Below are 15,218 nucleotides of genomic sequence, written 5' to 3' on the forward strand. Positions count from 1 at the left end.
GGGGGTGGGGGTGGGTGACTGACTCCTGGCTGGGCCACTGAGAAGACCATCCCCATCAGGACCAGAGCAAGCCCTCTCCTTGTGATGCGTCCTTTTGCTGGTTTTCAAAGCACCTCCTTGTCACCAAATCTAAAAATCCTACCTTACCTCCAGGTGGCTATATATCAAAGGCTATTTATCAAAGATTTTGCTTTAAACTCTTTTCTTTTTGTTTTTTTTTTTTTTGCAGTATGCGGGCCTCTCACTGTTGTGGCCTCTCCCGTTGCGGAGCACAGGCTCCGGACACGCAGGCTCAGCGGCCACGGCTCACGGGCCCAGCCGCTCCGCGGCATGTGGGATCTTCCCAGACGGGGGCACAAACCCGTATCCCCTACATTGGCAGGCGGACTTTCAACCGCTGCACCACCAGGGAAGCCCCTAAACCCTTCCTGCACACCTTCTAAAAGTTATTCTTCAATAGTATAACATGGAGAGCTTCTAGAAGCTGTTAACATGGAATAACACACAGTAATGGTATGATTCCTTTCATGAAACCTGAAAGCTATCTTCCTATGAAAGTAGAACTTTTTCATTTAAAACTTAGAAAATACAGAAAAATTAAAGATCTCACCCCGAGCCAATAATTTTTAACATTTTGAAGTATACACACACAGACTGCTATCTGCATGTGTGTACTTATACACAACTAAAAATAGAGTCATACGACATAGCTCTTTAGAAACCTGACTTTTTACTTAATATGTCACGAACAAGTATTCTCTTACAAAAGCATTTTTTTAAATGGCAGCAATATTTCATTTCATGGATTTATCTTGGTCAAATTGCTGAACTGCCCTAGCCTCAGGTTTCTCATGTGTAAAAGGAAATAATAATAATGCCTTAAACGGTCTCAGGGAAGTAAACGAGATAACACACAGGAAGGACTGAGAATAATGCCTGTCACAGAAAGTGCTTGATTGATTATTAGCTGCAGTTTTTACTTATCCATTTCCTACTCTCTTTCAAGAACTTAAAATGTACTGTGATCTGTCCTACTATGATTTCTTTTTTATTTTTATCTTTTTCTTTTTGGCTTCATTGGGTCTTCGTTGCTGCGCGCGGGCTTTCTCTTGTTGAAGTGAGCTGTGGCTACTCTTCGTTGTGGTATGTGGGCTTCTCATTGTGGTGGCTTCTCTTTTTGCAGAGCACGGGCTCTAGGCACGTGGGCTTCAGTAGTTGTGGCGTGCAGGCTCAGTAGTTGTGGCTCCGGGCTCTAGAGTGCAGACTCAGTAGTTATGGCGCACGGGCTTAGTTTTTCTGTGGCACGTGGGATCTTCCCGGACCAGGGCTCCAACCCGTGTCCCCTGCATTGGTAGGCAGATTCTTAACCACTGCACGAACAGGGAAGTCCATAAGGTATTTTTTGCTTTTAATTTTTGGCTGCAGTCTTAACCACTGGACCACCAGGGAAGTCCAGTCCTACTACAGTTTCTTGTGAATCTAAATATGTACTTGTATTTTATCAATTAAATATTTTTAAACTCTAAAAATGTTCTTCATTTTCAAATAGTATTATCAAGGACATTTCTATTTAAGGCAAATCCCAAGTTCGAAACACTTTGGTGTTTGCTCTACGGGTTACCAGCTGAAGGTACAAAATCCTCCTACTTCTCTCAGTCTGTCTCATCCTCAGCCTCTGCCACCTCTTCACCCGACCATTGGCTAAAGGTTGATGTTCCCCTAGGCTGTTACAGATAGACGCCCTGGAGTGCCCCTCTGTTGAATCTGGACAGCTCCCCTCCTAGACTCTATTTCCTCTCTCTCTCAGGGCTCATTGGGCTGCTAGCCTCAGAGTGATATTGGACCAAAGAAACTGTCTATCAGAGTTGAGCAATTCACCAATATTCTTTCAGAGTGCACGTGACCTTCAATAAAGAGTTGTTTGATTTAATTTAAACGTTCTTGACCTTCAATAAAAAGTTGTTCTATTTAATTTAAATGTTCTTATTTTGAGTCTTTTCTCTCATTAGGTGAAGTATGTAAGTAAACAAATTTAGAAATGTCGGAATGTTTCTGTTATTTTGAGTTATTTTTTGAAATACTCATCTCTACTTCTAATGAAGATCTTGTTCCCTTTTAAAATATGTCAAAGTTACAGGGCAGACAGCAGAAGCAAGAAGAACTACAATCCTGCAGCTTGTGGAACAAAAACCACATTCACAGAAAGATAGACAAGATGAAAAGGTAGAGGGCTATGTACCAGATGAAGGAACAAGATAAAACCCCAGAAAAACAACTAAATGAAGTGGAGATAGGCAACCTTCCAGAAAAAGAATTCAGAATAATGATAGTGAAGATGATCCAGGACCTCGGGAAAAAAATGGAGGCAAAGATCAAGAAGATGCAAGAAGTGATTAATAAAGACCTAGAAGAATTAAAGAAAAGAGATGAACAATACAATAACTGAAATGAAATGAAATATACACTAGAAGGAGTCCATAGCAGAATAACTGAGGCAGAAGAACGGATAAGTGACCTGGAAGACAGAATGGTGGAATTCACTGCTGCGGAACAGAATAAAGAAAAAAGAATGAAAAGAAATGAAGACAGCCTAAGAGACCTCTGGGACAACATTAAAGGCAACAACGTTCGCATTTTAGGGGTCCCAGAAGGAGAAGAGAGAGAGAAAGGACCCAAGAAAATATTTGAAGAGATTATAGTCGAAAACTTCCCTAACATGGGAAAGGAAATAGCCACCCAAGTCCAGGAAGCGCAGAAAGTCCCATACAGGATAAACCCAATGAGAAACACACCGAGACACATAGTAATCAAATTGGCAGAAATTAAAGACAAAGAAAAATTATTGAAAGCAGCAAGGGAAAAACGTCAAATAACATACAAGGGAACTCCCATAAGGTTAACAGCTGATTACTCAGCAGAAACTCTACAAGCCAGAAGGGAGTGGCATGATATACTTAAAGTGATGAAAGGGAAGAACCTACAACAAAGATTACTCTACCCGGCAAATATCTCATTCAGATTCAATGGAGAAATCAAAAGCTTTACAGACAAGCAAAAGCTAAGAGAATTCAGCACCACCAAAGCAGCTCTACAACAAATGCTAAAGGAACTTCTCTAAGTGGGAAACACAAGAGAAGAAAAGGAGCTAGAAAAACAAACCCAAAACAATTAAGAAAATGGTCATAGGAAGATATATATCGATAATTGCCTTAAATGTGAATGGATTAAATGCTCCAACCAAAAGACACAGGCTCGCTGAATGGATACAAAAACAAGACCCATCTATATGCTGTCTACAAGAGACCCACTTCAGACCTAGGGGCACATACAGACTGAAAGTAAGGGGATGGAAAAAGATATTCCATGCAAGTGGAAATCAAAAGAAAGCTGGAGTAGCAATACTCATATCAGATAAAATAGACTTTAAAATAAAGAATGTTACAAGAGACAAGGAAGGACACTACTTAATGATCAAGGGATCAATCCAAGAAGAAGATATAACAATTATAAATCTATATGCACCCAACATAGGAGCACCTCAATACATAAGGCAACTGCTAACAGCTATAAAAGAGGAAATCGACGTTAACACAATAATAGTGGGGGACTTTAACACCTTTAACACCATTTAGCACTTACACCAATGGACAGATCATCCAAAACGAAAATAAATAAGGAAACAGAAGCTTTAAATGACACAAATGACCAGATAGATTTAATTGATATTTATAGGACATTCCATCCAAAAACAGCAGATTACACTTTCTTCTCAAGTGTGCGCCAAACATTCTTCAGCATAGATCACAACTTGGGTCACAAATCAAGCCTCAGTAAATTTAAGAAAATTGAAATCATATCAAGCTTCTTTTCTGACCACAATGCTATGAGATTAGAAATGAATTACAGTGGAAAAAACGTAAAAAACACAAACACATTACTAAAAAACACAAACACGTTACTAAATAATCAAGAGATCTCTGAAGAAATCAAAGAGGAAATCAAAAAATACCTAGAGACAAATTACAATGAAAACAAGATGATCCAAAACCTATGGGATGCAGCAAAAGCATTTCTAAGAGGGAAGTTTATAGCTATACAAGCCTACCTCAAGAAACAAGAAAAACCCACAGCAAACATCATTCTCAATGGTGAAAAACTGAAAGCATTTCCTCTAAGATCAGGAAAAAGACAAGGATGTCCACTCTCACCACTATTATTCAACATAGTTTTGGAAGTCCTAGCCACGGCAATCAGAGAAGAAAAAGAAATAAAAGGAATACATATTGGAAAAGAAGAAGTAAAACTGTCACTGTTTGCAGATGACATGATACTATACATAGAGAATCCTAAAGATGCCACCAGAAAACTACTAGAGCTAATCAATGAATTGGGTAAAGTTGCAGGATACAAAATTAATGCACAGAAATCTCGTGCATTCCTATACACTAATGATGGAAAATCTGAAAGAGAAATTAAGGAAACACTCCCATTTACCACTGCAACAAAAAGAATGAAATACCTAGGAATAAACCTACCTAGAGAGAAAAAAGACCTGTATGCAGAAAACTATAAGACACTGATGTAAGAAATTAAAGATGGTACCAACAGATGGAGAGATATACCATGTTCTTGGATTGGAAGAATCAATATTGTGAAAATGACTATACTACCCAGAGCAATCTACAGATTCAATGCAATCCGTATCAAATTACCAATGGCATTTTTTACAGAACTAGAACAAAAAAGTCTTAAAATTTGTATGGAGACACAAAAGACCCCAAATAGCCAAAGCAGCCTTGAGGGAAAGAAACGAAGCTGGAGGAATCAGACTCCCTGGCTTCAGACTATACTACAAAGCTACAGTAATCAAGATAATATGGTACTGGCACTAAAACAGAAATATAGATCAATGGAAGAAGATAGAAAGCCCAGAGATAAACCCATGCACCTATGGTCAACTAGTCTATGACAAAGGAGGCAAGGATATACAATGGAGAAAAGAGAGTCTCTTCAATAAGTGGTGCTGGGAAAACTGGACAGCTACATGTAAAAGAATGAAATTAGAACACTCCCTAACACCATACACAAAAATAAACTCAAAATGGATTAGAGACCTAAATGTAAGACCGGACACTATAAAACTCTTAGAGGAAAACATAGGAAGAACACTCTTTGACATAAATCACAGCGAGATCTTTTTTGATCCGCCTGCTAGAGTAATGGAAATAAAAACAAAAATAAACAAATAGGACCTAATGAAACTTCAAAGCTTTTGCACAGCAAAGGAAACCATAAACAAGACAAAAAGACAACCCTCAGAGCGGGAGAAAATATTTGCAAACGAATCAACGGACAAAGGATTAATCTCCAGAATATATAAACAGCTCATGCAGTTCAATTTTAAAAAACAAACAACCCAATCCAAAAATGGGCAGAAGACCTAAATAGACATTTCTCCATAGAAGACATACAGATGGCCAAGAAGCACATGAAAAGCTGCTCAACATCACTAATTATCAGAGAAATGCAAATCAAAACTACAATGAGGTATCACCTCACACCAGTTAGAATGGGCATCATCAGAAAATCTACAAACAACAGATGTTGGAGAGGGTGTGGAGAAAAGGGAACCCTCTTGCACTGTTGGTGGGAATGTAAACTGATACGGCCACTATGGGGAACAGTATGGAGGTTCCTTAAAAAACTAAGAATAGAACTACCGTATGACCCAGCAATCCCACTACTGGGCATATACCCAGAGAAAACCACAATTCAAAAAGACACACGCACCCCAGTGTTCATTGCAGCACTATTTACGATAGCCAGGTCATGGAAGCAATCTAAATGCCCATCGACAGACAAATGGATAAGGAAGATGTGGTAGATATATACAATGGAATGTTACTCAGCCATAAAAAGGAACGAAACTGGGTCATTTGTAGAGACGTGGATGGATCTAGAGACTGTCATACAGAGTGAGGTAATTCAGAAAGAGAAAAACAAATATCGTATATTAACGCATATATGTAGAGCCTAGAAAAATGGTACAGATGAACCGGTCTGCAGGGCAGAAATTGAGACACAGATGTAGAGGACAAACGTATGGACACCAAGGGAGGAAAGCCACGGTTGGGGGCGGTGGTGGTGGTGTGATGAATTGGGGGATTGGGATTGACATGTATACACTGATGTGTATAAAATTGATGACTAATAAGAACCTGCTTTTTTTTAAAAAAAGGTACTAATAGGGAAGCACTCTAAGACACATCAATAAGAGAGAAAAATAAGGTGTAGAACGGAGAGTTATAATATGCTGCATTTGCATAAAAAATAAGAATGATTTTTCTGCTTTTTGAACTATGTGAATAAATTATATAATTTTGAAAAAAAGAAATATTGAGATGTTGGGATTATATTATCTCTAAAATTACAATAATATTAAAGTTTTATCAATTAAAAAAAGTATGTCAAAGTTAAATTTCTATTCTGAAGTTCCGTATATTAAAAAATCTATGTTCATGGTCGTATAATGCAGTTATTAAGAGTTGGAAAGAAAATCTTGTTTAGGCTTTAATTAACTTGAAACGGTGTATCTGTTATTTTTTTTATTTTTTTTTCTCCATTTCATTAGTTACTCAATCTTTCTTGTAAGAGGTGGGGAGTGAACATCTCTTGCCTGGACTCCTGTTTCCCAGATAGAGAAAACTGAAAGTGTTTGGCATGGCCTCGCTTTTTAAGAGCACTTTTTCTGATTTTGAAAATATTTTCTTATGTTTTCCCTTAAAATTGCACATCCTTTTTCCCCCCATATTTCTCTTTCTTAGTCTAAACCAAGTGTTGGCTGCCGGTTTCTTTGTTCTGGGCCCATATGTGTGGGAGATATTTGGGACTGAGGGAGTTTGTCACCCTCCTGACATCTGTATTGTGGAAGTGGGACTGGCCATTGAGAAAGGCTAACACAAAGACTCCGCCATTCCTTTCCCGATGCATTCGAGATCCTGACCACATTTCAAAACCAGGAGAGCCTTGCTGAGCCTGAATCTGTTAGACTCTGAAATGCACCCTGGGTTTTGAGGAAGAAGTGAGCCCATTTATAGCTTTAATTACTCATTTGGGATACTACAGGCTGTTGCCAAAGCCAGTTATCATCAGCTTTGATTAGAAATCAGGAAAGGCAGCTGCTGAAATGCAGAGTGAAAAGAATTGTATTGGATTAGAAAGGCATTCTTTTGAATCTGAAAGAGAAGGCAAGCATCTTTGGGAAACATCTGAATATGCATTTATTTTAATAATTGAATAGCTAGAGGTATAGTACAGTACATTGTAACTTGGAGTGGTTTTCATTATTAAATTAAGTGCCTTTGTTCAGTTCATCTAGATTTTCCTATTAGCTGCTCTAGTCTTTTCCCTCTTTTAGCTCCATTTTGATGCAGTGTTACATCCCAGTTTGTGGGTTGAAATGTGTCAATATTCATAAACTAAATTCATGAACCATCCTCCTAATCATTGGGGCTGATGAAATACCATTTACCAGTGTGAAGCCAGGCCAGGAGAGGCATATCAAAAAGTGCGTTCAAATGCTAAGCTTAAAAAGACAGTGTTCTTTATTCCCAGTTCTGTGTGTATGAAATACTACTTTGAGTCCTTTTATTTTAGCGATGTAATTTCGGTTCAGAACGTATATCAGAATAATTTCATAAGTAAATGCTCATAAGTAAATCAGTATTTCAGAGTTAAATTCACATGTGTGTGTCCATAGCTTGTAAAATCAAAAGAAGTGTCAGGAAGATTTACTTTCCACTTTTTGAAAGCTCTTTGAGATGCTGTATGGAAACTTAAATAAGGCTTTACCCTCCTATCTTCAGTTAAACTTCGTTAAACGGCAGCATTTCTCCTGTTTCCACAGAAGATGATCACAGTTGCCTAAGGAAATAGATAAACAATGTATACAGAAGTATGCCTATCCCTTAAATAACTGTGTAAGCATTAAGAATAGTTGGATTTATATTCATATTTGCTGGAGAGTAAACATTTATGCAAATACACTAAGAAAAATGATCAAACACTTCTCCTCCATGTGCTCTGGCTTCAAAGTAAAGCTGAGAATTTTCACCCAATTATTTAACTCTAGGCAGTATAATGCTTAAACAAAACAAAGATAACATTCTGTACCTACACAATGGATCAAAACAGCTTTCTTCATCCTCACTTTGGACCATCTGTTTAAAAAAACCCAAAAACCCTCAGGAAGCAGGCCTCTAATCTGTGGTTAAGGGTTTAAAGACTCAGGCTCGTTCTGACAACCCGGCGCTCTGTACGGAGCGCTGTAATAGGTCTCGTATTAGCTGTAAAAGGCTGCGTGGTTTGACCTCGGCATCTGTCGCTTACGGTTTCTCTGCTTTTAGTAGGAATTCTTCAGTTCCCTTTATGGAGCATCTAAATCTACTTATTTTAATATCCGCTGTTATAAATGTTGGCATTAGCATTTTCCAGGAGTTAAATTATTCTTAAAGTTTCCAAATGCTTTAAGAGTCATAATTCTCAGGGATAAATTGGGAGATTGGGATTGACAGATACACACTACTATATATAAAATAGATCACTAATAAGAACTTGCAGTATAGCAGAGGGAAAACTGCTCAATACTCTGCAATGGCCTATATGGGAAAAGAATCTAAAAAAGAAAAGAAAAGAGTGGATATATGTATATGTATGACTGATTCACTTTGCTGTACACCTGAAACTAACACAACATTGTAAATCAACTATACTCCAATTAAAAAACAAACAAAATCTCCAAAAACCTAATCAACAACAACAACAAAAAGAAAAATAGGGTAGGACCATGCTTCTACAGTCAACTATCTTGAAGTCATTAAAAAAAAATTAAAACAAGAATCGTAGTTCTCAGTCCCTCCCCACCCCCCGGCCCCAGCCAATAACACATCTGTGTGACGGAGGTCACTCAGACTTACTGGAGAACAGACTTGATTGATGCCAAGAGCATTGTGAGATCGTTATCCCACATTAGTCCTTCTTGAATTCCACTAAAACTTTTGAAAGTTTTACCTTGACTCAGAGATTTGGGCATCTGTTAACATTTTCCAAACTGCAGCATCACGATGGGTTTAGGGCCCTTCCTTCCTGTGGTTGAGGGTTGCAAGACAGTCAAGTTGCAAGACGATTTGTACATAATATAAATGGGAAAACAACAGCAATGAAAAGGCTTCTAGTTTGCTAGAGGTGAAAGAACATTTTTCATAATTAAAGCTTTTAATGACTGTCATACTCATTATAGGAAAATGCTATAATATTATTTTTAGTTTTATATCTGACACAGTTAAATGAATGACCTCTTCTTTATTAGAATTATGGGCAAACTCAATATCCTTAGTCAGAATATCCTTAGTCAGAACTCCATGAGATCTGATTTCATGCCGGTCACATTCACACACACACACACACACACACGTTTGTTTGTTTATGTAAGTCATTAGAGATCAGTAACTAAACGGCAGTGGTAGTTAATGTGGCATTTTATAAACACATAAATGAATCAGAAAAAAGTGAATTGTCCGCAAAGAGTGACCATTTGTAAATAATGCCATGTCCATTGCAAAAATTCCAGTGAGTAGGAAAGAACAGGACAAAGGCCACTAATTTGAATGCGGTTATACAAAAAAGTCCAAGTGCGAGACTGGAAGGCCTAGAACCTTCTCAGCCCTTCAAGTCATCTTCATCCTTGCACAGCAGGGGGCTGACTTCGCACATCTCTTCTCTGCTTCTTCCTTGTCTCACCAAACAGTCTTATATTTTCAGGATAACTTTTTGTGACATTCTAACCTTTGGAATTAAAAGGATTTTTATACTTCTATAACAGAATAATCTTACTTTTAAAAAATGAATGCAGAAAGCACAGCAAAACTTAATAAATTCACATTAAGTAGAAGAAAAACCTAACTAAATTAGTGGTCTGAATTATAGAATCTTAAAAGATGTAATAGTAATTTAATTACTTTCAGATTCATGGAGTTCCTTGGAGAAATTGCTTTGGTAAATAGATAAGAAAAATTTACAAATAGCATATCAGTGAGTAAATAAAGCACTGTTTCTGAAGAATCCACCATGGACTTTTTAAGTAGTTTTGCTCCCTGAAGTGAATGCATGTTATGAATTTGCCTTGCAAAATCATTCTCTATGAGACATAAGAAGAGATATTCCTGATTTTTAAACTACTTGTGGTGTTTGGAAGTCCTCCATTTACTCATTCATTCCTGCATTCATTCACTGAGCAAATACACGTGGAGGTCATTGTGCTGGGGACCCAGAGGTGAGTTCAACAAAGCCCCTGCCTTCCACATCCTGTGGGTTGGAGTTAAGGAAATATGGTTTAGTGAATAAATATTTAATTGCAAATTATGTTAAGGACAGAATCAGGGCTCTGAAATACTTTAGGAAGAAAGAGATTTCTTTGAGAATATGCCATTTGGGCTGAATGCCGAAGAATACGGAGAGGTCAGACGTGAAAGATAGAGCAGTCCAGGCAGAGGGAGCAGTAGATGAGCCGGTGAGAGGCAGGGAAACAGTCAGCATGTTCCAGAAATTAGAAGGAAGCCTGTAGGGTCTGGGATGAAATTGGAGAGGTATGTCGAAATCGAACCTGTCCAGCCAAGGCTTACAAAATGAGCTTTATTCAGTGTCATGGGGGAGCCATTATAGTGTTTTCTAGATTGTAAGCACAGTCTGGTTTAGACTTTTTAAATACCCCAATGGCTGCTTCGTGCAAAGTAGATTGTAAGGTGGGTATGTCGGCCGGGAAAACAGAAACTACACTAGACATTCAAACAGGTGGGATTTAGTATGGGGGCCTGGTTATACAGGGGGTGGAGAGGAGGAAGATGACACAGAAGTTTCTAGGGATAACAAGTGCAGGAAGCAGCTCTCACAAGACAGAGTGGAGTGTAAGGTGGCTTTGGAGCAGAGACCATAGAGAAATACCCAGCAGCGAGCTCAGGAAAGCTGTTTCCCTGCTGTGGAGGTGAACCTGTTGCCCCATCCTGGAGGCTTGGACCAGCTGGTGGGATGGAAAGGGAATCGATTTGAGAGCGATTTTGGAGCTGGAACCAGTAAGACCTGCTGTGATGGTGTGGTTTCACTGAGAAGGAAGTCAAGATGCACTCCCAAGCCTCTGACTGATGGAGCTAGGGAAACCAAGAGGGGCAGGTATGGGGAGGAATGTAAGCATTGAGTTTAGAACATGTTAAGTTGGGATGTCAAGTAAACCATTGGGTTTGTGAGTGTGGTGGTCAGAGTTGTGTTGCCAGAGATACAAATGTGGGAATCATCAACTTTCAGACAGTATTCAAAACTATGGAACTGGATGGTGTCATGTAGGGAGGGGATGGAGAGAGAGAAGGGCTAGTTCTGAGCCCTGGGGGTCCCCAGTCTTGAGGGGTCAGTACAGAAATGGGAGAGAGTGAAGGACACAGGATGGAAAGAATAGTAGGGAAATCAAGACAGTGGGATTCTATAGAAACCAAGACCGGAGGGGGGCAGTGGTCACCTGTTCGTAATGGTGCTGAGCGCGTGGAATGAGATGTGGACGGAAGGATGACCGTGGGTGTAGCCACGTGAGGACATTTGGCTACATGCTTGATGGGGTGAAAGATGGAAGATGTCACAGAAGGCCAGGGCCCTCCATTCTGACACAAAGCGTCCTGAGGGTACAGAAAGGCCACAGTGTTTCCTCAGCTCAGGGCACCATGCAGAGATGGGCCAAAAAAATAAACCATATTCCCAGACCATATTCAGATCTGGGACTGATGTATGTGAGTCCTGATAGTTTCCTAGCATTTATTCTCTACCTGCCATGAGATGAAGATCCCATCTACGCCTTCAAGTTGCTTTCTCTACAGTATAACTTGGGGACCCGAGTACCCGGTGTATACATTGCACAGATCCGTTACTTAGTGATTTTTATGACCGGCTTTCTTCAATCATACTGCTCAATAAATGAGTAAAACTCCATTCACAGGCTAGAAGTCCTCATGTTTGGAAAAATCTCAGAAAAGATGTTGTTGGGAGTTTATTTCTTTTAAGAGCTAATGAGGGACTTCCCTGGTGGCGCAGTGGTTGAGAATCCGCCTGCTAATGCAGGGGACACGGGTTTGATCCCTGGTCCGGGAAGATGCAGTGGAGCAACTAAGCCCGTGCGCCACAACTACTGAGCCGGTGCGCTTAGAGCCCATGCTATGCAACAAGAGAAGCCACCACAATGAGAAGCCTGCGCACCGCAACAAAGAGTAGCCCCACTCGCCACAACTAGAGAAAGCCCACGTGCAGCAGCGAACACAGCCAAAAAATTTAAAAAAACAAAAAGCAAATGAAAGGCTTGCCTTTCCCAAGTGCAAAGTGAAACCACATTGCAGCATGTTAGCAGGTTTTCTAAACTTTGTAGGTCTGCTCTGGACGCCAAAGATCAGCATTGTCACTGTAACCTTTTCAAGCTTTGCTGCCTGCCTGTCACACCCAGGTGAAGCCAGCTTTACCGAACGGTCAGGGGGATAAAACTGCCGTTGATTGGAGTCTTTGGAAACTGACATTTTGTCAGCTTTATCAGGTCCTAAATATCCCATCTGGACTAAAAGCATAAGTTAGATGTTGCTCTTGTGTACGTATAAGATGTTTTTTCTAGTAACACCTGCCTCTGCTCTTGGACCAGGATTGGGAAGGGGATGGTTTGCTCAATGATCAATTAATATTTGGACCTTTATTAGAGTCTATAAAATGCCTAACATAGCCCTGAGAGTTTTAGACTATTATCTCTTCTTACAGAAAGTATCTTTCAGTTTGCTTTGCGGCCATAGCTAGAGGGATAAGAGCAGAAATCCTATTTCTTGGTCAAAGTGCTATTTTTATAGTAGGACAGAGCATGCATTGTTTTACTTTACTTATCAACAGGCCACACTGCTGTTCACTCAGGTTGTGTTTAATAAGTATGTTCTCTTGGGCCAAATGTCAGATATATCCCTAATGAGTTCAGTGACATCACGGAGCACGCTTACGTTCTCTGCCAAAGTCAGCATTGTTGGAGCAGATCACATTAGCTGGCCTTCAAGCACAGATGCCAAGGTCAGGGCATTAACAAGCAAAAACAGATGAAGATTTAAAGCAAAGTCTGTCCGTGTCAGAGAACGGCGGCCGGCTGTTTGGAGAGAGTGGCGGAGACTGTCCAGAGGTGGCCTTTGCCTCAGAGAAGTTTTTTGTGTGTCTCTGCCTTGTGAAAACCATTTAAGTCAGTGACAGACCTGAAAGATGATCACCCTTAAGCCACAGCTGCCAGTTTGAATGTTGAGTTTTGGAATATGCCGTGGACAGCCCTGATGTTCTAAACTTGATCGAAATTTTATGACCTTCAGAGGTAACTAATATATTTCCAGTTAGTATGACTTCTAGAAATAATGAAGTTCGGCCACCAAAGGTTGATTCTTCATGGCAAAGAGTTCATGAATAAGTTCTTTATTTGTCTTTTAAGATTGTAGCCCTCGAGCACGTGTCCGATGAAAGGGAAAAAAAAATCTCATGTTGTAACACACATATTTTTTTCCTGTAAGACTGGAGTTTATTATTTCATTTATTTCAAGAAATGTTGCTGTGTGCATGTGTATGTATGGATGTCTGAATCTAATTTGACAAACTTCGGCAGTTTTTTGTGGCTGGGATTAGCCTCTCCTTTGGATGCAGGTGGAAGAAACTAAGAAAGAAAAGCAACGTTAGAGGAGATTTATGTTTTTTAAAGTTATTACTTGTACATTTTCTCCTCTGCTTTCTAAATTTGTCGTCATTTTAGGGAGACTAGAAAAAGGGGTTCTCGTTTTGCAGGTGGCTGGTTTTCATTGAGCAGTTAAAGGGCAAAAGAAGGCAAGACATCCCAGTACCAAGTTGATTAAAAGAAACACAGTTTCTGGTGTACAGCAAAGTGAATTATTTATATATATATATCTCCATGTTTTTCCGATTCTTTTCTCCTATAGGTTATTACAGAATATTAAGTATAGTTCCCTGTGCTATACAGTAGGTCTTTAATAGTTATCTATTTTATATATAGTAGTGTGTCTATGTTAATCCCAGTCTCCTAATTTATCACTTCCCCCCCCCCCCCCACATTTCCCCTTTGGTAACCATAAATTTGATTTCAAGATCTGTGAGTCTGTTTCTGTTTTGTAAATAAGTTCATTTGTCTCGTTTTTTATTAGATTCCACAACCCTAACAAAACATTGTAAATCAACTATACTCCAATAAAAAATTTTGTTTTTTAAATATAAAAGAAACACAACATGGAGGAGATAAACTCATTCCAGGGCTGCATTCCAGTGTGCAGAGGGAGTTGCTGGGTGTGGTAAGCTTCCAATCTCTGTCTTCCCTAAGCAAACAAACACCTAGATACTGGCTGTATGGAAGTGTCTTTTTACTATCGCTTTTTGACACATATAAACAAAATGCTTAGCTTTACCGATGTGAGTTTAGAAAGAAATCTGTCTTCACAGAGCAAGCTGGGGTAGAGATACAGGCAAGAATAGGACGGGGATGCAGCGCTTCTGGTACCAGCTGGTGTTGTGGTCTGGACTGCGCTGTGCCTGGTGTATTTCTTTCTATGCAGGAACTCCTGGTGTATTTCTTTCTATCCAGGAAATTGGCAGGTCGAGGCTTTCCTGGTTTCTGTGGCCCGGGTGGTTTATATTCTGTTGTTACGTATTTCTTTATTGGTTGCAGTGTTTGATTTGTGGTTGCTCCATGTATTAAGTAGAGCCCAAAGGCCACATGGTTTCCTCCACTCAGGGCCTCCCAGAGCTGGGTGAGGAGAGGCCATCCATATTTGGCATTACGGTATTTGAACCTCATAGCTGACCAAATGCCTAATTATGAACTAAAGCTATGGTGTTTTCAAACTGTCCAAATGTAGATAGGAATTAATATGAGAACCACGTGATAAGAATTTGTGGATAAAGAGTTTGCACTTAAGACTTTTCTCATGTAACCAAAAGTATTCAAATGGGCAAATTGGATGAATCGTTTAAAACGAAAGAAATGTTTTCTTTGGTGCCTCTGCCTTCATTCATTCATTCCTTTGGTCATTGGTTCATGCATTGCCCAACAACAGAAATAATGAAGATAGATTAGGTGTGTTGGAAGCATCAGAAATACTGGGTAGAATGTG

At 39.5% G+C, this 15,218-nt stretch overlaps 1 protein-coding gene across 21 annotated transcripts in view; it reads left to right on the forward strand.

Annotated features, from left to right (window-relative positions):
• PARD3 (par-3 family cell polarity regulator) overlaps window positions 1–15,218 on the forward strand; it is a 676,268-nt gene that overhangs the window by 510,289 nt on the left and 150,761 nt on the right. Inside the window, exon 23 of one of the 21 annotated variants that reach the window (XM_073801605.1) lies at window positions 2,132–5,062. The exons of 19 other annotated variants lie outside the window; for them this stretch is intronic. In XM_073801605.1, the coding sequence (XP_073657706.1) occupies window positions 2,132–2,210 (79 nt within the window). In that variant the 3' untranslated portion in view covers window positions 2,211–5,062. Of the gene's footprint in view, window positions 1–2,131; window positions 5,063–15,218 lie in introns of those variants that run through there. One more of the 21 variants, XM_073801606.1, reaches the window with a different exon arrangement.

This window comes from Tursiops truncatus, chromosome 2 (genome assembly GCF_011762595.2).
Source record: "Tursiops truncatus isolate mTurTru1 chromosome 2, mTurTru1.mat.Y, whole genome shotgun sequence".
Lineage (NCBI taxonomy): Eukaryota > Metazoa > Chordata > Mammalia > Artiodactyla > Delphinidae > Tursiops > Tursiops truncatus.